The 25,180-nt window shown below is 34.6% G+C and overlaps 1 protein-coding gene across 5 annotated transcripts in view; it reads right to left on the reverse strand.

The window, feature by feature from the left end:
* Positions 1 to 23,791, reverse strand: part of KIF27 (kinesin family member 27) — a 68,516-nt gene extending 44,725 nt beyond the window's left edge. Inside the window, exons 1-5 of one of the 5 annotated variants that reach the window (XM_011372048.2) lie at positions 23,580 to 23,717; positions 19,290 to 19,674; positions 14,463 to 14,663; positions 10,651 to 11,612; positions 5,832 to 5,975 (exon numbers count right to left, since the gene is read on the reverse strand). In XM_011372048.2, the coding sequence (XP_011370350.1) occupies positions 5,832 to 5,975; positions 10,651 to 11,612; positions 14,463 to 14,663; positions 19,290 to 19,587 (1,605 nt within the window). In that variant the 5' untranslated portion in view covers positions 19,588 to 19,674; positions 23,580 to 23,717. Of the gene's footprint in view, positions 1 to 5,831; positions 5,976 to 10,650; positions 11,613 to 14,462; positions 14,664 to 19,289; positions 19,675 to 23,579 lie in introns of those variants that run through there. The other 4 variants (XM_023537756.1, XM_023537757.1, XM_023537758.1 and 1 more) reach the window with 4 other exon arrangements.
* Positions 23,792 to 25,180: the final 1,389 nt, after the last annotated feature.

Raw genomic sequence — 25,180 nt, forward strand, 5'->3', positions numbered from 1 at the left:
ATAGAAGATAGGCAATCGATAGTCCTGAGAGAAAGAACTTGGGAATCAAAGGCAGAACAAATTGTATGTCAGGAAGGAGAGGGAGGAGGAGAGGGAGAGAAGAGAGAAAGGGGAGAGTAAGAACCAGAACGGGGTTTAATGTTTTATGTATCCTCTAAAGAAAAAATTTAAAGTATATCCAATTCAGAAAGTTCTAATATCAATCTTTGTTTTGTAAGTGCAAAATTATGTAAACAAGAAATTGTCATTCACCTTAATATTTCACATGTACTACAATGTTTAAAGAGGAAAGAAAACCCTAAAGTTTCATTGTTAATGCTGAGCTATAAAAATACCACCTTATTAAAAAGTCATGCATACAGATAATTGAGATATAAAACAGAATGGCACATAGGTTGAGAGTGGGTGTTAGATGGAATCCTCAGACTGTCTTGGAAAAGGGTAAAAATATCAATATTAGACTTCATTAAGGCAAGGCTGCATGATATACTCTCTAGGATAACCATTAAAAAAAATAGAGTACGACTTCTAAGCTAATGAAGTAAAGATTAAAAATTCACAGTTCAAAAGAAAGTAAGAAAGAACAGAAAAGAGAACACAGAGCAGGTAGAATAAATGAAAAGGACAACAGTGGGATTATAACATAAATAATAGCAAAAACGTTAAATTCAAAAGTGAACTAAGTAATCCAATTAAAAGATAAAGATTGTCAGAGAACACTGTAAAATTAACCTGCTGCTAAAAAACACAACTAAAATGACACAGATTAAAATTAAAATGAGAAGAGAGATACCATGTAAATATTAATCAAAAGAAAGCCGGAATAGCTATGTTCATATCAGAGTAGACTTTAAGGCAGAAACCATTACAAGATTAAAAAAAGAGGTAAAAAGTGATAAAAACATCAACTTACCGGGATGACGCAATAATTCTACATTTCCATGTACTTAACAACACAGCTTCAATATATATAATGCAAAAATTATCAGTACTTCATAGAGAAGTGAGATAAATCCAAAATCATAGTGACAGATTTTAATATCACTCTAAATTACTAACAAAAAGATCCCCCCAAAATGAATAAAAATATAGATTTGAATAATAGAATTATAAGCACTCAATGATTGCAGAATATACATATTTTCAAGAACATCTGTAATATCTATAAAAATTGCCCTCATGCTGAGCCATAAAGCAAATTTAAACACAAAGGACTGAAATCATAGAGACCACAATGCAATTAAGTTAAAAATTAATAAAAAGAAATCATCCATGTGTTAGAAAAAAAATAACTATATAACCCATAGGTCAAAGGAAAAAGTCACAATAAAAATTAGGAAAAATTTTTAGCCAAATGTGGAGAGCAAGTAAAGACAAGCATAGGAGGAAATATATAATTATAAATGCATATATTATAAAATAAGAAAGGCTGAAAACCAATGAACTAAGCATCCACCTAAAGATAGAATAAGATCTGTACCCCCAAAAGCAGGGGTAAATAATAAAGGTAAGGGCAGAAATCAATTAAATAATAAACAAACATATACTAGAGAAGATCAACAAAGTCAAGAACTGCCTCTTTGAAGAGACTAATAAAAGTGACAATCCCCTAGTGAAGATGATCAAGAAAAAAGAGAAGGAACAAATGACCAGGAATGAAAAAGGGGTTATCACTAAACATCTAAATATGTTACAGAGATAAGAGACTAGTATAAACTTATGCCAATAAATATGAAAACTTAGATACAGTGGTCAAATTCTTAGAAAAATAAACTTACAAAAATGGGGGCAAAAAGAAAATATGATTGAATTAAAAATCAAAATGTTCCCACAAAGAAACAGTCCAGTCTCAAATATTTTTCAGGTGAATTCAATATTTAAGGAAGAAATAACACTGCTTTTTCACACAATCTTCCAAAGTATAAAAAAAGAGGGAATTCTACCTAACCTATATTATGAAGGTAACATAACTTGTTACAACATCTGACAAGAATTTTTTGAGAAAGGAAAATATAGGCCAATTCCACAGGTGAATATAGATGCTAAAATCCTAAACAAAATAATAGCAAACCAAATTAAGGCTAACTGTAGAAAAGAGAACATAGCATACCTGACTGCTATATCCTTAGAAAGACCTGCTCACGAGGTTTTCTATTAGGTGGTGTCTGGGAACTTGGATTCTGAGAGGGTTCCCAACACCCTGATATGAATTGTTTGTACAGACAACATGGTCTGTGTCGAACGCCTGCTTTCCTTCTGGAAGTTTGGAATATTTGCGCATGCTAGGCAGAGAGGCCTTTATTAACAGCCCTCAATAAAAATTATAGGCACTGTGTCTCCTCTGAGTTTCCCTGGCAGACATTTCACATGTGCTGTCATAATCACTGCTAGAGGAATTAAGCATATCCATGAGACTCTACAGAGAGACAACTCTTAGAAAGTGCACCAGTTTCCTCCAGATTTCGCTCTATGTGCCTCTGCCCTTTGCTGATCATTGCTCTCCTTTCACTGTAATAAATCTCAGCCACGAGCATGACTATATGCTGAGCCCTCCAAGCTGATCATCTAACCAGAGGGTGGTCTTGTGGACCTCCGATAAAACAATACATCATGACCAAAAAAAAAAGGGGGGGGGTGTTTATTCCAGGAATACAAGACTGGTTTAAAATTAGAAAAATCAGTATAATCCACATTAACAAAATAAAAGAGAAAATTCATAATAAAGAAAAACCACTCAATAAAATTTAATATGTATTTGTAATAAGAATTTTCCTTAGCTTGATAAAGGGTAAATAAAAAATAGTTACAGCAAACATGGTACTTTAGAGTGAAATGTTGAAAGCTTTTCCTCTATGACTGGAAACAAGACAGGATGCTTGCTATCACCACTTGTATTCAACATTTTATTGAAAATCCCAGCCAATGAAGAAAGGTAAGAAAAAGAAATAAAAGGTATAAAATTTATAAAAGAAGAAATAAAACTGTCATCATTTGTAGGTGATGTAATTATAAATGAAAATCAAAATAATTTACATAAATATTAGAATTAAAAAGTGAATTTTAGTCAGGTTGCTGGATATAAAATATCAACACACAAAAATCAATACATTTACGCATACCAACAAACTACTAAAAGGAAATTTCAAAAAGATTACATTTAGTGCCATAAAAAAAAAAAATCACGTACCTAAGTTTAACAAAAGATGTGCAATATTTTTACACACACACAAACCATTATTTAGAAAAACCAGGAGGTGGCTCCATAGTGTGTAGTGATTAGCACGTCTGCTTTACACACAGAAGGTCTTGGGTTTGCACCCCAGGTGGAGCCATGGACCATATCCCAGGAGTGCCAGGCCCCAAGGGGTGCCAGGCCCCAGGTGCACGAGTGTGTGGGAGGACACGCCCCGCCTTCAGAGATACAGTTCTTAAGTGTAAATGGCAACATCCATAGGTCAGGGGTGGAAGTGAGGGGAGGAGAGGAATTAAAGAGCGGGAAAAAGAAAAGAAAAACCAAAGGAAACCTAAATAAATGGAGGAATATACCATATTCATTGATTAGAAAGAAGACTTATAATCAAAAGATGTCAACTCTTTCCAAGTGGATCTATAGATTTAAAGCAATCCCAACCAAAAATCGCAAAAAGTTTTGTGGGTTTTTTTTTGGTGGCCCTTGACAGCTAATTCGAAAATTTATATGGAAAAACCAAGATATTCTTAGAGGTTAGGAGAACAAAGAAGAAGGCCTTGCTCTACCAAATATCTAGACTTATTATAAACCTACAATAAAAAGGAAATGTGTTATTAGCTCATGGATAGGCAGACCAAAAGGATACAACAGAAGTTCCAGAAATAGACAAGAAATTCAGGTATGAATGAACCTTGACTTATGACAAATATAGCACTCAGAACAGTGGTGAAAGGATGGTCTTTTCAATAAATGATGTTGGGACAAATAGATATCTATATGGGAAAAAAATAAAATTTGACTCTTACCCCACAGACAAAAATCAATTCCAGGAATCTTGTAGAGCTAAATGTGAAAGGCAAAACAATAAAGCCTCAAGAAGATAATATAGAAAATATTCTCAAAGGAAACAACTAGGAAAAGGAAAGCCTTGTTAAATAGAGCACAAACATCATTAACCATAAAGAAAAGATTGTTGAATTTGATTACAATCTATCTTTTCATCAAAAGACATCATTGAGAGTACAAAGCTGCAGAAAGAGAAAAAATACTTGGAGCCATATAACTGACAAAGAGCTCATACCTGGAATATATAACAAATGTCTGCAAATTAATTTAAAACACACAGTCTAATAGAAAAACAAGCAAGAGACTTGAACAAGTACCTCACAAAGAAGATAACCAAATAGCCAAAAAACGTGAACAAGTGCTCACCTTCAACAGTCATCAGGGAAATGCAAATTAAAACCACAATAAAATAACACTATATACCTACCAGATTGTCTAAAGTTTAAAAATTAACAATAACAAATGTTGGGGTGATCACTTCATTAGTTATATAAGTGTCTAATCGCTATGTTATACACCTGAAACTAATATGTCAACTGTAATGGAAAAATTAAAAAATTATTTAAAAAATAACAAATGTTGGCAAGCATGCAGAGCAGCAGGAATGCTTATATAGGACTGGTGCAAGTATGAATTAGAAAACAGTTTGGTATTATTTACTAAAATTGAAGATTCTCCTACCCTTTGACCTAGGCACAAATCCAAAAGAAATATGTATGCGTGTACACCAAGAGACATGTATAAGAAAATTCATGGGAAAAAAATGTCCATGAACAGTAGAATAATTAATTGTGGTACATTTGTACATTGAAATTCTACAGAGCTATAAAACTAAACAAGCTACAGTCATACACAATATGGATGAATCAGAACGAAATGTTCAATAAAAGTAACCAGATACTAAAGCATATATACTGAATGATTCAGTTTATACGAACCTCCAAAACTAAACTGTAGTGTTCAGGGATTCACAGTAAAACCATAAAGCAAAGCAAGGAAATGACTACTGCGAAAGATAAGGAGAGCAGCTCTCTCTGAGGAGCCCCTGGAGGGGCTGACAGTTTGCTATTCCTTGACCTGGTGGTGGTCACCCAGCTGTTCCCTTTGTGATAAATCTCTGAACAACAGTTAGTTTTGTATATGCTTTATGCTTTTAAGTTATTCTAGAATTAGAAGGATTAAAAAAGAAAAGAAACCTCAAAATCGAAACCTAACTTTTGTTGGATCAGACTATTTCTCAGGGCATTAGTTGAAACTAAAGGCTTTAAATGAAACAGTTTGGGGCTGGGGGCAGGTTTCATAGCCAGAATATACAATATTTAGGGGTATACCATGTTAATAACAGAAATGCTAAGATAGGGAATTTGAAAGATTTAACCAAGTGAAAGAGCAAGTCATTAATGAAGTATAAAAGGATAATCTAATGAATTTAAAAGCTTAAAAATTATGTGTTTACCTTCCAATTCTTAAAAATATCGCATTGCCCATTACCTTGACAAACAATGGAAGGGAAAAGTATGAAGAAAAGATAACCATAATATGATTTGCAAATTAAGTTCCTGGGGACTATCTTCATATTTGTGAAATACAAGTCAAGACAATAATAAAAAATGTTTTCCCTTTACACTAATTTAGGGGGAAAACAGTAATAACTCTTTTAGGTGCCTGTGCTTAGAGCTCTTCAACTGAAACTTATTTGTGTAAACATTCTTATTTATCATTTAAAATGCCATTCTGTTTAGTTAGGTACTATTCTAACAAAACCTACAGAGCTAGATATATTAAGAAACTCTACCTGTAATCTATTAACTTTTTGCGCTTCTTTCAAAGATATAACATGTCCTTTGTTTTCCTGTACCATCATTTGCACTTGATTCTTTAGTTCCTTCACCTCCAGTTCCTTCTGATTAAATACTACTTCATCAGCAGCGAGAGCACACTGGAAGGAGGGGAAGAAAGCATGAGAGATTCACCATGGAAAATACTCGAGAGAGCCCGCATAATACCACCAAAGCAGTGATTGAATGACAGCTTGACAATGTCTCTTAAAATTTTTCTTATCCTGTTGTCCATTTTCAACTTTCTTTCTGGTTTCTTTATAATAAAGGTAGAAACAGTTAAGAGGGCCTATCATTACTATAAGAATTAATTACCATAAAGATAGGAAGATTTTCCTGATTTTTATTTCCTACATTTTAAAATGATAACCAGTTATTCAGGTTCTAGAGTATATTTAATATGATTTTTACAAGTTTGCTAGAATTGCCATGAGATTTTAATATGAGTTTGAAAAATCAAAGGTCACATTTTCCAAAGTGACCTATAGGATATAAGAATGCATTTGGATATTTAAAGAATATTGGCCAATTCCGTGCATTGACGAGGTATATTTTGAAGATGTCTGAAAATGTTGTTAAACAAATAGTTTTCTTAGTTCCTAGTGAATTTATTTTCAAATAAATGGGATATTCGAATAATACTTACACAACAATTTTTAAGTTAAACAAACAGAAAGAACATTAACATTTACCCAGGGTTTGCTTTATGTTAGATAATGACTTGGCATTTTAAAAAATATCTCACTGAATAGCTATGTTTTCTTTTTTATGAAGAAATTAAAGCTTAGTAAAGTTAAAAACTTTTCCCAATAAGACACAGTAGATAAACCAAAGTCCTGACATTCAACCCCAGGATCCAAAGTGTAAGCCACCAGAAAAGACAAGAACAAGCAGTTGGTTTACAAAAGGAGTGTCCACTTCACAAATAAGATGTAATGCACAGAAAAGGAGTGCATGCGTTGACTCCTCAGGCAGTGGCGTGGAAGCGGATGGGCCTCTGCACGTGAAACTCGCAGACTGAGGCCAGCCTTGATTCTGCTACAGGCTTACCGAAGGGCTTTGGGCAAGTCCCTTTTTTTCCCTGCTTAGGATCTTCGAATGCCAAAATGAGGAGGGACCACATGACCCTGATGTTCCTTATAACCCTATATATTTATATAACCTCTGTGACTTCTCTCTTCTATAAATAAGATATAATTCTAATTAGTTAACATCCTCTTCTATAGGCAATTAATTGTCCACTTGAGAAGCTTATAATTACTCTCCCAGTACTGTGTATTAAATATTTTAACATATTCTTTAAAAATTACAATTCTATTATTTATTTAAAAGATACTTAACTGTTGAATATATTCATGTTCAGTTCCAATAATTGATAAATGGCAAAAATCAAGGTTACATTATCTGACAGCTTTTAAAAAGGAGACAGTAACTTCAAAATGATATTTACTTCCCTAGCAACAATCAGGCTATTATTTCATTTGTGAGATGGCCCACAATCTCATCCTGGCTAGGAATTTTTTAAAGTACTTCCTGCTTCCCTAATAGGCTCAAGGAAGGAGGCTGAGCAAAGAGAATGTTCATGCCTCTCCTCCCACCTGCTATCTCCCTAAGCAGATGAGTTTACCAAGCTGCCTTCACGGTAACCCCTGGCATGTGGCCCTACATATGACTACTAAGTACAATCTCTTACCTGCCACTGATGGATAACCTAGGCACAGGCAAGTGAAAAATAAAGGAGAAGAGATAATAATAAGCTAAACTTTATTGAGCTTTACTATAGGCCAGGCATCCTTCTTATCACCTTATGAGAACTAATGCTTTAATAATCTTCACGACAACCCTACAAGGTGGTTATTGTTGTTGTTTCCATTTTACAGATGGAAAAACTGAAGCACTGAGCTGTCAAACATTTACGCAAGGTCACAGAGCTAGTAAGCAGAGAAACCAGGATTCAAACAATGGGATTTTGGTACCCATGTTCTTAACTACTCTTATGCTGCCTCTCAGAAAACAAGAACAGAAAAGGAAATTTTTTAGAGAGATGTAACAGGGTGAGGAATGACACTTATCCTTTTTCTACTTACTGTTTAGTGGTTTCCAATGATTCTAGTCTACAAGATTGCAGACCAAAAAATGGGAATCCGTTTTTAAAAACTGGGAAACACTGAATACTATGTCTTTCACTTTGAGATTTGTAATATACATTAGCACTCTCGAAGTTCTGAGAAGTCTGAGGATTGAGAAACCTGTTTGATTTTTGCAATCTAGCATTCCCCAAAACAATCTTTTCATGGAACCTTTTTCCATCAAGACTGTTAATATCTTTGGGAAATAGTAATCTAGAGTACATAATCTAGAGCAAGTTTCAATTGGGAGTCTTCAACAGATGGAGAAAGTTACTCCAAGTAGTGGGTTTTATTGGCTTCCAATTTCAGCCACCTTAGAAGCATGAAGGAAAAGCGCTTCCTATCACCATCTTCTATATGTGTCCCAAAGTGCAAGCTTCCAGTTATACACCAGTTTCTTATACCAGTGATGAAGGGACAGACCTGCTCTATCTGGGAAGAAGGCAGGACAGAATTACTTCCTTTAAAAAATATCCATCATTTTAAAAGTATTACCTTACATGCTTATAGTTAAATATCAAAAGCTTTATAATAGAACAGCAGTTCTCATAGTATATTCAGTAGAGATGCTTTCAGCATGTCCCTTAGATCCTTTCAGGGTATCTATCAGGTCAAAACTATTTTCCTAATAATACTAAAACAATATTTGTCTTTTTATCATGTTGACATTTGTAACGATAATACAAAAGCATAGGTGGGTAACTGCTGGCTCCTAGCACAAATAAGGGAAGTGTCATCAAATTGTACTAGTAATCACTGTATTCCTCACTGCCACACAGTCACAGTACAAATGCCAGTTTTACTTAAGAGTATCTTGATGAAGCAATAAAAATTATTTTATTAAATCTCAACCCTTGAGTATGCTTTTTTTAGTATTCTATGTGACAAAATGAGAGGTATGCACAAAATAGTTTTGCTGCATACCAATGGGCAATAGTTGTCTGTGGGGAAAAAATCTTCTGCAATTGTTTGAGTTGCAAGCTGAACTAGCCACTTTTTTCATAAGGTACAATTTTTACTCTAAAATAACAAACTATAGTTATTTACACTTGGGTATATTGCAGACGATTTCTTAAAAATGAGAACCATCATTTCAAGGAAAATAACAGTATTTGTTGCAAATGATAAAATTTGAGTTTTGTGCAAAAATTAGAATTTTGGAAAACATTTCTGCTACTCTGAGTGTGACAGTTTCCAAAACTTAAAGATTTTGATGGTGAGATCAGTAGTGATACTAATGGATGTGATTTTTTGATACTGTGTAATGAACTATGTCAACAGCTAAAAGAGTTGCATACCTCAGTAAAACAAATGTTTTCCAAATGTCTAATATATAATGATTCTAAATCATGTGTGGATAAAAATTTCATTCAAGTACAAAATAGGAACCAATGAATTTTAATGTATACACCTTGATGTAACAATACTTGCAAGTAACCTTTAGGAAATATCTACTTGTTGAGTTTTGATATAATTTTAAAGAATATCCACAATTATCTGAAAAAGGCATTAAAATAGTCCTCCTTTCCAACTACAAATCTATATGAGGCTGGATTTTCTTCATATACTTCAACTAAAACATACTGTAACAAAATGAATGCTGAAGCAGATATGAAAATCCACCTGTATTCTATTAAACCAGATGTTAAAAAGAGATTTGCAAAAATATAAAACATTTCCACTCATTAAATTTTTTTGTTTTGAAAAATGTTTTTCATGAAAAAAAATGTTTACTGTGTATTACCATATAATTGGATTATCACTGTTTTAAACAAATAGTTTAAATTTTTGTTTTAATTTTAATATGGTAAATATCAATAGATACAATTGAGAAACTCAATTTTAAGACACCTGCAAACAAAAAGTTCAAGAACCGCTATAACAGAGAATAAAACAATTGGCTTTTCTCTACTACATATAAAAAGGTATTGAGTAAAGATTTCTAATTAGAAGGTATTGAGTAAAGATTTCTAATTTCTATGTTTTTAATTATTTTTCTATTTTTAGCTATGTTTTCCTATTTTAAAAAATTGGTGGAACATCTATTTGCCCACCAAATTGCAAATGCCACATAAGTAGAACTAGGTATGTATTGCCCTCCACTATTTCTCCCATGACATATAATCTTCACTTGATAAATGTTTTTTGAATGAAAAGTGAGGAAATGTAACTATGAACTCAACAGCTGTATATGAAATATGTACACATGTACATACTTATTTTCTTACATATTATCAAATATGATGATTTGTTTAAAAAAATCAATACTTCAAACTCAAAGGATGAAGTATTTTTTTTCCTCCAAGAATCACGGACCACAGAAGGATGAAAACTCAATAAAGCATAATTTAATTTTGTTTCTGAAATTGTATTTCTTTTCATCCTCTAAATTTAACAACCAGGTCCACAAGATTCCACTTAGTAAATATAACAAATTAAAATACATGTTGCAGAAGAAAAGAGGAGCCAAGAAAGGTATCAATTATGAGGAAAAAGCAACTGGAAAAAGGAGAAAGAAAAAGAGTAAAGGCAAATGAGATTTTACACATAACCTTTTTAAAAACTTCTGGAGTTCCAAAATGACTCTCACTTGCCCAAATAAATTTAGCCCTTAAACAAGTTACTTATAAAAACAGTGTCTAAGTACCTGGCATTTCTTCAGCTCTCGTTTCAGCTGGAGAACTGTGCTACGCTGTGGTCCTTCTTCCAAATTTCCCATGCCCCGGCTTCCTCTGAACGAAGTGAGAATGGCCTTCCTGACCTCCTGGGTCATATTAAGCCACTCTTGCAGTTTGTGTTGCTGCTTCTGATTTAGTCTAACAGCATCTTTTAACTCCACTAGGAAGGTGAAGGCTTCCTCGATACAGTTTTGGTAACCCAGACATTCTCCTTGGAGCTGAGCTACTTGCTCCTCAAGACAATGGATCTTATTTTTATCAGGAGTCCCCTCTCGATGGATCTGGCTGCTTTGGCTGATACTACTAGCCTGCTGGCTTTGCAAAGCCTCTCGAAGCAACTTAATCTCAAATTCCATTTCGTCCATCCGATCTGACTCCGGGCTGAAGTTTAAGGTGGGTTTGTTTCTGATGTTGCGTGCTCTGTTGGCGTACTTGAGAGAATTTAAAGATTCGTCAAAATCCGAGGAGGATGGGCTGACACAAGTGATCATGACAGTCTTGGCACTGCCTCCCAGGGAATCTTTAAGTAGTCGGGTAATTTTAGCATCCCTATACGGAATATGTGAACTCTTCCTGCGTGGGTCCCCAAGAGCACTTATTACGTTTCCTAAAGCCAGCAACCCACTATTGATTTGAATGGATTCTTTGAACCGTTCACCAGTGTTACCCGTTTTGGTTACTCTTTCTGATCCAGCCAAATCTACAAAGTGGAACTTTGAGACAATACGTCGATGGGAACACCATGATCCATCTTCAACTGTCTCTGTATTTTTCTCAACTTGACAAATGCTGATTGTAAAAATTGCATGTGACCTACTGGAGTGTTCGTTCATTTGGGTGGTACCTGTATGCCTGGCTGCATTCCCCATCTCCAAGAAGCTCATCACTTCATCTGCACTCTCCACCTGGCACTCCTTGGCCCCAACAATCACTTAAAACAGCAAGTTTTTAAATCAAGTTTTAATCAGAATCTGGTATAGTTAAGGTAACCACCCAACAGTTATCATTTTCTAGATAGCCCAGCTAAGACAGCCACTTAAAAAAAAAATCAATAGTATTTCAAACAACAGTAACAACAGCAACATTAAATAATTTTATGTAATCTCTCAAAGGAACTATTTTAAGAGACAGCACTCCTTTTGATGTTTAAATTCAAAAAGATTTAATACTGTATATATTTTTCAATTAATCTGGTTTCTTTGGAGTCATATATCATACTCAATTCTTTAAAATAGCTGATAAAATAAAAACTCTATTACAGTATTTGATTAGTAGAGTCTAATAGATTAAATGATAACAAATTAAATATATAACTCAAAAGAATTAATCAGCAGTAGATTAATTTTTAAAAATTAATTTCCTTGGAGTTTTGCTACTACATTCAGGCTACCCTTACGTTTAAGGTTTTGGTATTGTGAAGTCACAATCAATGACAAGTGAAAATTTCAGTATAAAATTGGTTATTCATTTTTAAATCAGGTATGCCCTACATTAATATCACAGTGTAAGATAAACAAAAGAGATGGCGATTCGAAACAAGCAAAAAAAGTTTCTATTTCAAAACCAGAATAAGAACCAAAACATAACCTAAGCTTACTACTACCTACATTATTTGTCTATTTCCAAAAACATTTCAAAAAGGAGTAAGTGGATTTGGGATTTGAATAAGAGCACTAAAGCCTCCTGATATGTGCTCAAATTACATTTTTATACTTTCTTTTTAATCTGATCCTGTCATGCCACTGTTTCTTTGAAAAATAATCATTTTGCTTACATTATTTCCATGACACTTTTTAACAACCTGATTCACGTAAAGTTCTAAAGTACCCATACTACAGACAGTACTAAAATATTAGCAATTATAAAATATATCAACGTAACTGTAAATCATAGTATAACTTTCATAAAATTTTCCTAACGTTAGGCTATAACTTAGTACTATCTATGGTTCTCGAACCCAGCTGCAGATCACCTGGGAGTTTTATAAAAAAAAAAAGTACCAATGCCCAGGGCACATCCAAGACTAATTCATCAGATTCTCTGAAAAGTGGATCCCAGAAACTAATATTTTTTTAAAAGCTTCAAAGATGATGCTAATTGTGCCGCATCCAGGTTGGGTACCAACTACTGCTTCAAACAAAGGAACTACATAAATATGTCAAATAAATGTATTTTGGTTGTGAGTGGGACATTTTGTAAGATACATGGCAATTTGTCTTAAGACAATTTGTTACATCTTGCCAAAATTTTTGCAGGACTGGTATCAGCTATAGAATATTTTGATCATTGAGTTTATCAGGAGTGACAGTGTATACATCTTAATTGTGAGACTGTTTTACAATAAACATGTATTATTTTTGTAACTTTTAAAAAAAGATAAAAACACTCAATAATTATATTTCCTAAGATACAGAAGCTGAAAACGTTATTCTAAATTCTGTCCAGAAAAAAAATAAACTGTACTGAATTATCTAATAATTCCATAAACTATTATGTACACTTTCTTTCTAAAAGACGAGACAAAAACAATTTCTTCAAACCTCCAGGAATTCCAGGGCTGCCAGGGCGGGGCTTATAAGGAGGCAAGCTTTACTGCCCCCTGCAGGCTACTGTTTGAATGACGACAGCCATTACTCTTTCTGACTGCTAGGAAAGTCCCCCAGGGAGTCACTCCTCTGGCAGGATCCTTTCTCTCTTGGAAGGTTCTATTAAACGTATTTTCTAGGAGAGGAAGACATCCTAAAAACAGTCATCGTTATTAATAATAGTGAAAATATGGAAACAGCCTAAATGTCCAACAATGGAAAGAAATACTAGTTAAATTACCATTATACATTCAGAAGATAAATTACCACATGACCATGAAGAGTCATAAGTTTGAAAAATATTTAATGACATGTGAAAATGCTCACAATATAAATATTAAGTGAAAAAATAAGATGTAATACTATATGTGGGGTCACAAGTATATATTTTTTAAAAAATTATATGTGCACAGAAAAAGAAATCTGGAAGGAAACACGCCAAAAAGAGAAGTTGCTACTTATGGGTTTTGGGATTAAAGAAGATCTTTAACTTTCTTCCTCATATTTCTCTATGTTTTCAACATGTTCTATGTTGAACATATTACCTTTCAAATCAGAAAAGCAGAGTGCTACTCTTTAAAATACTTGCATTTTGACCCAGCCCTTCTAACCTTCTCCCGTTTCCAAACAAATGGATATTTAATGAGATTAATGGTTGCTAGCACAGAAAGTCAAACCTTGAGAGTACAATACAGGACAGGTAAATGTCAAAATGGAGCAGCAAACACATAAACTTTCTACAGTAAAAAAAAAAAAAGGAAGCAACAGGTGTGCTGGAACGAAAATCAAAGAAAAAAGGACAGTTTTGGATCAACCTGGACGAACACCAAAGGGAGAAGCTATCCCCAACCTAGGGGTAATTGGGACGGAGAAAAATAAAAAGTAGAAAAACTAATTTAGACTATCTCACAGTCTCACTTAAGGTCAGCCTGGTGGGGAGAGGGGGTGATTTACAGAAAATAAGTACTATCTTGAATTATAACAATAATTTCATCTTATCGACCAGGTGAACTTCTACTTTTTACCTGGGTGACTTAACTGATATTGGTAATCAATAAGCTATTCAATTTTAAAGTAAAAACAAATTCATTTTGTTTCTATGTCTGTTTTTAAAGATTCTCTGGAATGTATCCAGAAACTGAATTAAATCATATCTATTTGCTAAAGAAGGCTATCAATTAAGTAGGTTACTTTACCTGTGTTTCCTTTTTCATCTTCTCGTATGTGAAGGTCCTTCATAGATGTCTCCAATTCTAAAAGATCTCTTAAGTCTTCTTTATATACTTCTATATAAGACACTTTTATTGTAAAGTCAATGCTAAGGTTTTCAGAGATGTTTTGAAATATTTCTTGGATAGCTCTAGGAATAATACCCTTTTGACCTTCCGCAACTGAGGCTGAAAATTTAGAAAGAAAAAACACATATGAAACTTAAAATAAAAGAACAGCATAAAATTTACAATCAATAAATTTATTTTCTTACAATTCTCTATAATTTTTAAACCATAACTATGAAATTCATAGGTAAAGGTTTTCACAGTCATGCCCTTACTCACAATTCCTTCATTCATTCATTCATTCAACAACAGGCAGTATTCTAGGACCCTGAGAACCATTAATGAACAAAACAGAAGAAAAAAAACGTGCCCTTGCAGGACTGTGCTGAGGGAAGAAGACAATGGCAAATAATAATAATAATAATAATAATAATAATAATAATAAGTGAATTAAATGGTATATTAAAAGTGATAGGTATACCCAGATTTAAAAAAATCAGCAGGGTAGGGGGACTGGAAATGTAAGTGTATTTCAGTGGCAGTTGCTTGCAAGTTTAAGTAGGAAAGTCATGATGGGCATCACTGAGAAGCTGACATTTGAACAAAGACTTGAAAGAGCCATGTGGGTAACTGAGGGAAGAGTGCCCAGGCAGAGAGAACGGCAGTACAAAGGTGCTAAACTGGTGTGATCCATCAACAAGGAGGCCAGTAAGGCTGAAGCAGAGAGCAAAGGGAGTGACAGGGAATGAGGTCAGAGAGGTGACAGAAACTAGAGCATTTAAGTCCTTGTAGATCACAGTAGACTTTAGGTTTTATTCTGAGTGAGATGAGAGCCACTGGAGAGCGGTAACTTGAGATTTATGACCACTCTGGCTACTATGTTTTGCATTATACCACACAAGGGGAGGGGTGGATGTAGAGAGACTTAGAAGGACAATGCAGTAATCTGAGAGTCGAGAGGGTTGGGAGATATACATAATGGTGGCTCATAGCAGGATGGTAACAAGGAAAGGGTGAGAAGTGACCAGATTCTGGATTTATGTTGAAGGGAGTGCCACTTAGATTCCCTGACAGACTGGAATGTGAGAGAAAGCGATGAGTCAAGGATGACTCCAAAATTTTGTCTTGAGCCACTGGAGTTGCCATCAGCTGATATGGGGAAGAGTAGCTGGTTTGAGAGGAAAATGGCAGAAGTTCATTTCTTTGACCAATTAAGCTTGAGATGTCTGTTACTATCCAATCGAGATGTTTTGGCACCCAATTGGAAAGACTGAATAGGCAGTTGGATATATGAGTCCAGAGTTCAAGACAGTAGTCAGGACTGGAGATAAAAGAAAAATTACAAGTCAGTTACATATAGATGGTATTTAATGTCATGAGACTGGATGAGGTCAAGGGGAAAAGTAGATTCTGAAGACTCTATATACCTCTTCTCCTCCATCACTGCCTCTTCTCCTCTATCACTTCCACAACCCAGAACACAGATCAGTACAATAACATTATGAACAAAAATATGTACGAGGGACTCAGATACTTATACACCAATGTCCATAGCAGCATCATTCACAATAGCCAAAAAAAGGAAACAACTCAAGTGTCCATCAACAAAGGAATGGTGACACATAGATACAACGGAATATTATTCGGTCATAAAAAGGAATGAAGTTCTGATACATGCTACAAGGAGGATGCCCTTCGAGACATTAAGGTAAGTGAAAGAATCCAGACATAGGAGGTCAAATATTCTATGATTCACTTCTATAAAATATCTAGAAGAAAATTCATAAAACAAGAAAGTAAATTAGAAGGTACCAGGGGATGGGGGAGGAGGAGTTACTTCTTAATGGATACAAAGCTTCTATTTGGGCTGATGGAAAACAGTGGTGCCGGTTGCAAAATACTGAATGTAATGTCAGAGAACTACACTCTTAAAAATGGTTAAAAAGGTAAATTTCATTTTATGTATTTTATGGCAATAAGTAAATGGTTAAAATAGCAAATTTTATGTTATATATATTTTTGCCACAGCTTTAAAAATAGTAAAAAAAAAAAAAAGGTACAAGATAAAATTTAAAATAAGTGAAAGAATTGGGATTTAAGGTTAAGTTCCTGTAGACCAATTTAGAAACCTGCCCACCATTTTTCGCATTGATCCATTAAAAATATATTCCAAGCTACAAAATGCTGGCTTACAAATGAATCTTAAAAACAATTTCCTTCCAAGTTGAAGATTACCAATGTTTAGATTTTTGGCAACTATCAATCTGAAAATCTGAACCGCTATTAAGCTGGGTTGCCTTTCACCTAATTTGAGATGCAATACTGCCATCGTGTGGCAAGTAAAGGAAGCTGTAGGTTTTCCAATATAAGAGAGAAAGTGAAGATTCCTTTTAGAGGGTTTCCAGGAACTAGCCAATAGCAATATCTATAAACTATAGTACATATAAGCATTCTAAACTAGCCAGAATATACAGCTGATCATTTCTCCAGATAACAAAAAGCACAAAACTTCAAAAGATCAAAAAGCTGAATTTCAAATAATATTTATAAGAATGCTCCAATATAAATTTCGGTAACCTAAAAACCACATTTCAATGTTAGGGTTATATTCCTGAAATAAATTATTTCAGTGAGAGAACTTATAAAATTTTATACCTCAACAGTCATCATTTCTATGATATGTTATATAAAGAGTACAGGAATAAAAGTTTTTAGAGAAGATTATGCCTGGTAAAAGTCAGTGAGTCCAAGGTTTTGAAAAGCAGGAAAATAAATATTGGTTTAAATAAGCATAATATTGAAAAATAAGATTTTTCATTCTGCTACGGTGCCTAGCATGTCACCCTAGATACTGAAAATGCTCAATAAATTATTTAGGGGGAAAATACCAACATTACTTGCATGGCCAATAATTAAACAACAGACAACTGACCCAAAATTGCTGAGAAATTGAAAATGCTCACTAATTTCACTAATATACCAAGAAATGTAACTTCAAACAACACAGCACAATTTTTCACCTATCAGATGGCAAAAAAATACTTTGAATTTATAATACCCAGTAAGTAATAAGGATATGAACAAATGGCTTTCATATATTGGTGGTGGGAATATAAACTGGTACAAGCCTTTTTTGGAGGGTAATCTGTCAGTATCTATCCACATTTTAAATGTGCATACCCTTTAACTCAACAAATTCACTTCTAGGAATCCATTCTATAGAAATACTAACACATGGATGCAGAGTTAAAAGTATAAAGATATGCACTGCAACTTTTTTATAATAGTAAAAATCAGAAACAACTTAAATGTCCATTAATACTGGAATGGATGAACCATAACACACTCAAACTATGAAATAATATACAACCCCCAAAATGAGGTGAAATTCTATGACTCAAATGGCAAGAAATGAAGTGGTATTTTATATTACTAAATGCAAGAAAAAAGTTACAGAACCACAGGTATATCTCATTAAACAAAAAATAAAACAAAAAAGACAAAAACTATATATGTGTAGAAAATGTCTAGAGGACTCCAGAATGGTATACATCAAACTTCTATTTCCTGGTGATGAAAGGAGCTTTCATGTTTAATTTCTTAAGCATCACTCTGCAACTGTTTTTCACATGAAAATTAATTAAAAAAAAAAAAACCTAGGGAAAAAAACATCAAAAACTGTTCCTAATGGTGATCTATTTCTTCTGGTATAGCATATCTTAGAGCAGTTAAAATATTTTAGGACAATAAATAACTTTAATAACCTTTTCCCTTAAAGACTTAAAATTGTACTCATGGACTCAATAAAAAACAATACAGCTGTAATTGCCACCAATATCTGAAATATTTACTTCTATTAGTATAAAAGCACATACTGAGTCTTTAAGATTATAAAACATTAGCTAATTTAAAAAAAAAAAAAAGGCTACAATCCTAAGGAAAAACCACAGCTAACAGTAGAAAAACTGAAATTCATTTTATTGTGAGACCCTAAAAACTCTAGTATCTTTAATCTCCTAATCCTGTATAACAGTGATTATAAGAAATTGGGGAGGGTGGTGGTATTGGGCACTTAAGGTCTTTCCATTTAATCTTTGGAATGAGGGCTTTCTCAAACCACACAGCCACCCTCCACTCTCCCATTCCTACATTTGAGAAGTATGATAGCAGAAAAAATATTGAAAGCCATTACACATATAGGGAATACTAATGATAATTTTAGACAGTGATGTATATGCACAACATTCAAGTTTGCTTTTAGTAGAAAAATATCAATACAGTAAACAGTCTCAAGAGAGGACCTGCCTTTCTATTTGAGCTGTTACTAGCCACCCAACAAGCCCTTCATCGCTCTGTGGCTGAAGCTCCTCACTTACAAATAAAGAGAAATGATTTTCAAGTTTCCTTCTAGCTCTAAAGGATATCTAATAATTCCACCTTTTCCAAACCAAAATTACAAGCAGAAGAAATTATATCCTAAAGCATTCAATATTTAAAATACAAATCTGCATATACTGAACAGTCTTAAAATACTTTCCTCAAGCAAATATAATCATAAATTAAATTAATGAAACTTCAATATTTAAAAACAAATATTTCAAAGATGAAAATCTTATGAACACATCTGATTATCCTATTCAATATTTCATGCACTCAACATGCTGAGCACCTATTATGTCAGGTATTATCATGTTTTGGCTTCTCTCTAGTATCACAAATAAAAGTTAAAGAGTATGGGAATCTTACCAACATGGCCTCCTCCAATGGTATATGTCTTCCCAGATCCAGTTTGACCGTAGGCAAAAACAGTTGCATTATAGCCCTCAATGAGTGACAACACTAGTGGCTTTATGCACATATTATAAACTTCATCTTGAGTGGAATTTTTGCCAAAAACAAAATCGAAAGTAAAGATTCTATCTCTCCCAATAATAATTTGCTGGGTGTTTGGAATAACTCTCACACAAACTTGATGATTATGAAGAACTTCTTTGCACAGCAGAGGTCTAATTCTTACAGCAACTTTTACTGGTATTTCTTCCATGGCGGCTTAGATTTTAATAAATAGATTTTCTACTTAATATTCAGTATCTAGTGCGAGAAACATCCATTTTACGTAAGATCTTAACTCCTGTATATCAAAATAAAAATAAAATTTAATTATTGACTCTTCCGTCCTAATAAACTAATTCAACTTCCAAAGCAAAGTCATTTAGGGCAAGTTCTGTTCCAATATAAGACAGTTACAAAAAAGTAAATCTGTATTGTAAAAGTACATCTATAATTTATAGATAAAATGTTTGGATTTGCTGCAAAATAATCTAGGGTACCATGAGTTGGTAAATGAAGCTAAATGATAAGTACATGTGATTCCACTATGCCATTCTTTCTGTAATGGTAATGTTTCCCATCTCATTAATCTAAACATTGAATAACTGAGAAGTTGGAAAATTAAGACAAGGAAATAATTGGGTAATTGCATACATGTTAAAAACAAAAGTTTGTACTAGATTTTATAGCCATGTATTGAAAAAATAACATCTCTTTGCCACAAATATTAGAAATAAATCTATGAAACATTTTTAAGGATTTCTATAAGTCAATATAAATTTTTTATTCAAAAATAATCAAAACAGAAAAACTGCCTTTCTGCTCTTAAATTATGTTGTCCTTATTTCTGAAGATCTCTGGTGGATTTAATACACTAAAAATAAATTGAGTATGCCAACTATAATTTAAATTTTTTTTAATTTAAAAAATTAAATTGGCAGCTACAATAATATCTTGAAAAATAAATTAAGAAATTCCAGTTATAATAGCATAAAAAAATGCTAAAGAATAAATTTAATAAAATATGTATAAAACTTATATTTTAGAAACTACAAAATATTGTTGAAAGTAAAGATCTAAATAAATGAAAATCATCTCACGTTCATGGAGTGGAAGACTTAACATTGTTAAGATGGCAATATTTCCAAATTGAGCTACAGATTCAACACAACTTTTATTAAAATCCCAGCTGACTTATTTGCAAATCGACGAGCTGATTCTAAAATTCATATGGAATTTTATGGGCACAGAAAAGCCAAAACAATATTTATTGAAAAAGAACAAAGTTGGAAGACACACTTCCACAATTTTAAAACCAAGAAACAATAATCAAGACAGTGTGGTATTGGCATAAGACTTAAAGATCAATGACAAAGAATTGAGAATCCAGAAATAAACCCTCAAATTTAAGGGCAATTGATTTTTAACAAGTGTGCCAGGACAATTCAATGGGGAAAAGTCTTATCAACAACTGATCACGGGATAACTGGATATCCACATGACATTGAACTCCTACCTCACATACACAAAAATTAATTCGAAATGGTTCATAGACCTAAATGTAATTACAAAATTCTTTAAAGAAAACATAGGGGTAAGTCTCCCTAATCTTGGATTTGCAATGGTTTTTCAGATATGACACCGAAAGCAAAAGCAGTAAGCGGGAAAATTTAAAAAATGCACTTAATCAAATTTAAAAGTTTTGTGCCTCAAAGGACACCATCAAGGAAATGAAAAGACAATCATTGAATGGGAGAAAATATTTTCAAATCATGTATCTAATAAGGATTTGTATCTAGAATATATAAAGAACTATTCCAACTCAATAGCAAAAAGACAACCCAATTTTAAAACGGGCAAAGGCTCTGAAAAGATGGTTCTTCAAAGAAGATATAAAAATGGCCGAAAAGCACAGGTAAAGATCCTCAACATCATTAGCTATCAGGTAATTGCAATCAAAACCACAATGGGATACCATTTCACTCCCACTAACTCAGCTATAATCAAAAAGACAGATCTCAGTTAAGTGTTGGCAAGAATGTAGAGATCTTGGGAGGTGAACACACAATGCACTATATATATATGCCTTACTGTTAAATTGTGCACCTGAAACTTACTGGATTTCGTTAACCAATGTCACTATAAAAAATTTTTTAAAAAAAGAATGTAGAGATCTTATACACTCTTGATAGGAATGTAAAATGATGCAGTTGCTTTGTAAAATGGTCTGACAGTTCTTCAAAAAGTTAAAAAGAGTTATCATTTGACCCAGCAACTCCACTTCTAGGTATATACCCAACAGAAAAGAAAACATGTTTGCACAAAAACTTGTACACATTGTTCATAGTCTTGGTAGGATAAAGCTTACACCATATAAGAGATTTTTAATATGTAACAAGTAATCAATGATAATATTTAAGTGCAGATGATGAAAAATACTCAGTTTGGGGTGGGGCTGGGCTCTCTGGAGAAGGCCAGTCTTGAACACTATCATTAAGTAACCTAGCTAACTAATGAACTCAAGTGACATTTTCAGCACTACTTGCTATGTAAATGTTAATTAAGATATATTTAATATTCACTAGCCTTTAAAAAACTCTGCATTAGTACTGTGCATTTATAATTTTGTGAGTGGATAGTCTGAAAAGGATCACAAAAACAAAAAAACATTTACATCACTCTATTGAGAACCCACTGAGAGTAAAAAAAAAAAAAAAAATACAGTTCCCTTGGGCTGTAAAATCCCAAAACAGAGTCAACAAACTATCTTTAACAGCCAAAGAGATGAATCTAATCTTGGCAGTTTTAATCATTCTAATGAAATTCAGCACTGAAAAAATAAATACTCATATGTATGACAAATCTTTTCTTGGATCCTAAAGGGCTCTACCATCATTTGGTACTGGAAACTTTCCCAAAGAAACTGCAGGGATGCTGTATGAGTTGGTTCTTCCAAATGTCTCTAAACACCTACACTTGAAGTTTTTATCACACAGATTATTCTTTTTATGCCATCACTTTAAAACAAGTCATGGCCTATGTTAAGCCAAGCCTAACTACTTCCAACAGAATTGTTAATAAAAGGTGCGAAATGTAATTGGGATATTTTCATTTTCTCAGTTTTTATAATAGGAGTATCTACAAACAATTTGGCTACAAAGGCAATCGAAATTCACCTATCCTAATCATTGAAAAATGATAAGGGCCCATAAATATATGGCTTTCAAATAACTTACAAGAATTTGTTTTTTTAAAAATGCAAAGCACATGCTTCTTCAGATTCTGATCAATTACAGTCATAAGAAGCATATGTATTATGCCATCATTAAACTTAAAGAAAGGTGAGATGTGACTAGCTGGTAATATTTAGGCATACTCAACAAAATTTTGAAATCTTAACAAAGGTAAGAGAAATATTTGATTACTGTTGCCATGTCATTAATCAGAAATAAGTCTTTCCCAATACCGTTGCCATCCTGTACCCTTGGTTTTCCGGAAGTTGCAGTTATCTAAAAATTGTGGCTCGCTAATATTTTCATATGAAATTTCCCAGTAAATGGATAGTAAATCGCACAGGGATCTCAGACAAGGCTCCAAATACATAAAGAACTAAATGGAGAAGATACGAAGAGGAAAAAACACCAAAGATTTAAAAACTTGAAGGGGTCGGTAAGTGTTATTTGAAAGGTGTTTTAAAGAAAGAATTTGGGCACTCATTCTTTATCAATTATCGACTGCCTCTAAGGGAGGGGGTTACCGGACTTCTACCGCGCTTAGAATACACCCAAGTTTCAACATCCGCAATGGAAAAAAGGCGGCCTGCGTCAAAACGAAACCCCCAAAGAGAGTGGGCCTTCCCATTCCACTCCAGATCCCGCAGTTGGAAGTACGAACACGAGAAATACACAGCATCCGACTCAATAGAGCTCTAATCCGCATTTACACGTGTCCCTATTCCCCCGGCCCTTCTCGCGCAAGAGGCACCCAACTTGCCCCGACCGCTGGGCGGGGGTACCAGCGCCCGTCCGGCGCCCCCGTCAGCTTCGCCGGAGCCCCAACCCCTCTCCCAAGCCCAGCCCGCGGCGGAGCTACCCTCTCCCGCCGGCGACCCCTACTCCCAACGGCTGGCCGGGGGCGCAGCAAACCAGAGAGCGGCTGGACGCTGCCCCGCACCCGGCCCCGCCCTCCGTCCCTCCGCGCACTGACCCGCTAAAGAAAAACCCAGTCTCCGGCGGCGGGCGCAGCGCAGGACTCCTCCGCTAAACTCCGCCACGCCGCCGCCGCCGCTGCCGTCCGCGCCTTTTGTTGTCACGGGTTCTCCCGGCAACCGGCAAAGCCCTGCGCCAACGCGCCGGCTCCCGCCTGGGAGTCCGACCGCCCAAGCCCCGCCCCTTGGCGTTAAGCCCCGCCCCATACCCGCCGTGACCAGTCAAACCCCGCCCCGCCGCCTGGAAGCTTAGCGCCTGACACCCTGGAGGCCGGGCTCCCAGAGTCACTAATGAGCCAACACCCGGGAACTCCTCTCAGAGTACTGAGCCGAAGGATCTCTCTAGAGGTTTGTAAATGAATATGAGAAAGAGTCACATTGCGTTTGAATATTTTAGCTACCAATTCAGTTCATTTTTATTGACGCAAAGTTCACAGAACGTAAAATGAACCTTTTTAAAGTGTACAATTCAGTAGTATTTTAGACATTCACAAGATTGTGTGACCATCACCTCTGTCTGATTCTAACATTTTCAGCACCCTAGATGGATGCTGAAATTTAGCACTCTTATTCTCGCCTCCCACCCCTGTCAACCAACAATCAGCTTTCTGTCACTATGGACGTACCAGTTCTTGGTATTTTGTGTTCATGGAATCATACAATTTGTGGCCTTTTATCTGGCTTCTTTTGCTGAACAATGTTTTCCAGGTTCATTCATGTATCATCTATTAGTACTTTCTATTCTTTTTTTATGATATTCCATTGTATGGATATACATTTTATTTTTCCATTCATCATTTAATGGACATGTGGCTTGTCTCCACTATGCTGCTAATACAAATAATGCAGTTAGGAACATTCATGTACAAGTATTTATTTTTTTATGTTTTCAATATATTAAAAATAACAATGCTTTAGTTAATATTAAAAATATAAAATTTATGTATCTTGAAGCATAAAAGTTTTGTTAAACAAGATTTAAAATTTTTAAATCCAAATAATTTAAAACTTAAATAACAGTAACAATTTAGGTTTGACAATTCCCAGGAAGCCTCAGCAGCAGGTCTCAGGAGGCCACACGTTTGCAGAGGACGTCAACAAATGCCCAGCAGGACTGGCATGTGACATTTTCTGTTGTCCCCAAATTGGCATCTTGAATCCAAAGTTTAAAGGAAGAGGTCACTAAGTTCTTTACCAGTCATTGGACACCAGTCTTTGTCCCCCACTCCCCCAAATTGGCATCTTGAATCCAAAGTTTAAAGGAAGAGGTCACTAAGTTCTTTACCAGTCATTGGACACCAGTCTTTGTCCCCCACTCTGACCCCATACACAGGATTTACAGCAGATCAAAACTAATTCCACTGCAACTCCAACTCTCTTTTTTGAAAGCTTCGTAAGAGGTACTTGGGGTGCTAAGGGAGAGAGTTGTGGGGTCTTGAGCATTGTGGCATGGGGAATAGAGGGTTCACAAGTAAGAAGTTTCCCTCCTAAGTCAAAGGAGGCTCTGTGAGTGATCTGTAGAGCCTGAGAGAGGAAACTGGCCTTCTAGTTGGACATGGGAGAGGAATAGGAGGGTCTGCTTCTCTACCTCGCTAGACAA

The sequence above is a fragment of the Pteropus vampyrus genome, unplaced genomic scaffold (assembly GCF_000151845.1).
Source record: "Pteropus vampyrus isolate Shadow unplaced genomic scaffold, Pvam_2.0 Scaffold199, whole genome shotgun sequence".
Taxonomy (NCBI): Eukaryota; Metazoa; Chordata; class Mammalia; order Chiroptera; family Pteropodidae; genus Pteropus; species Pteropus vampyrus.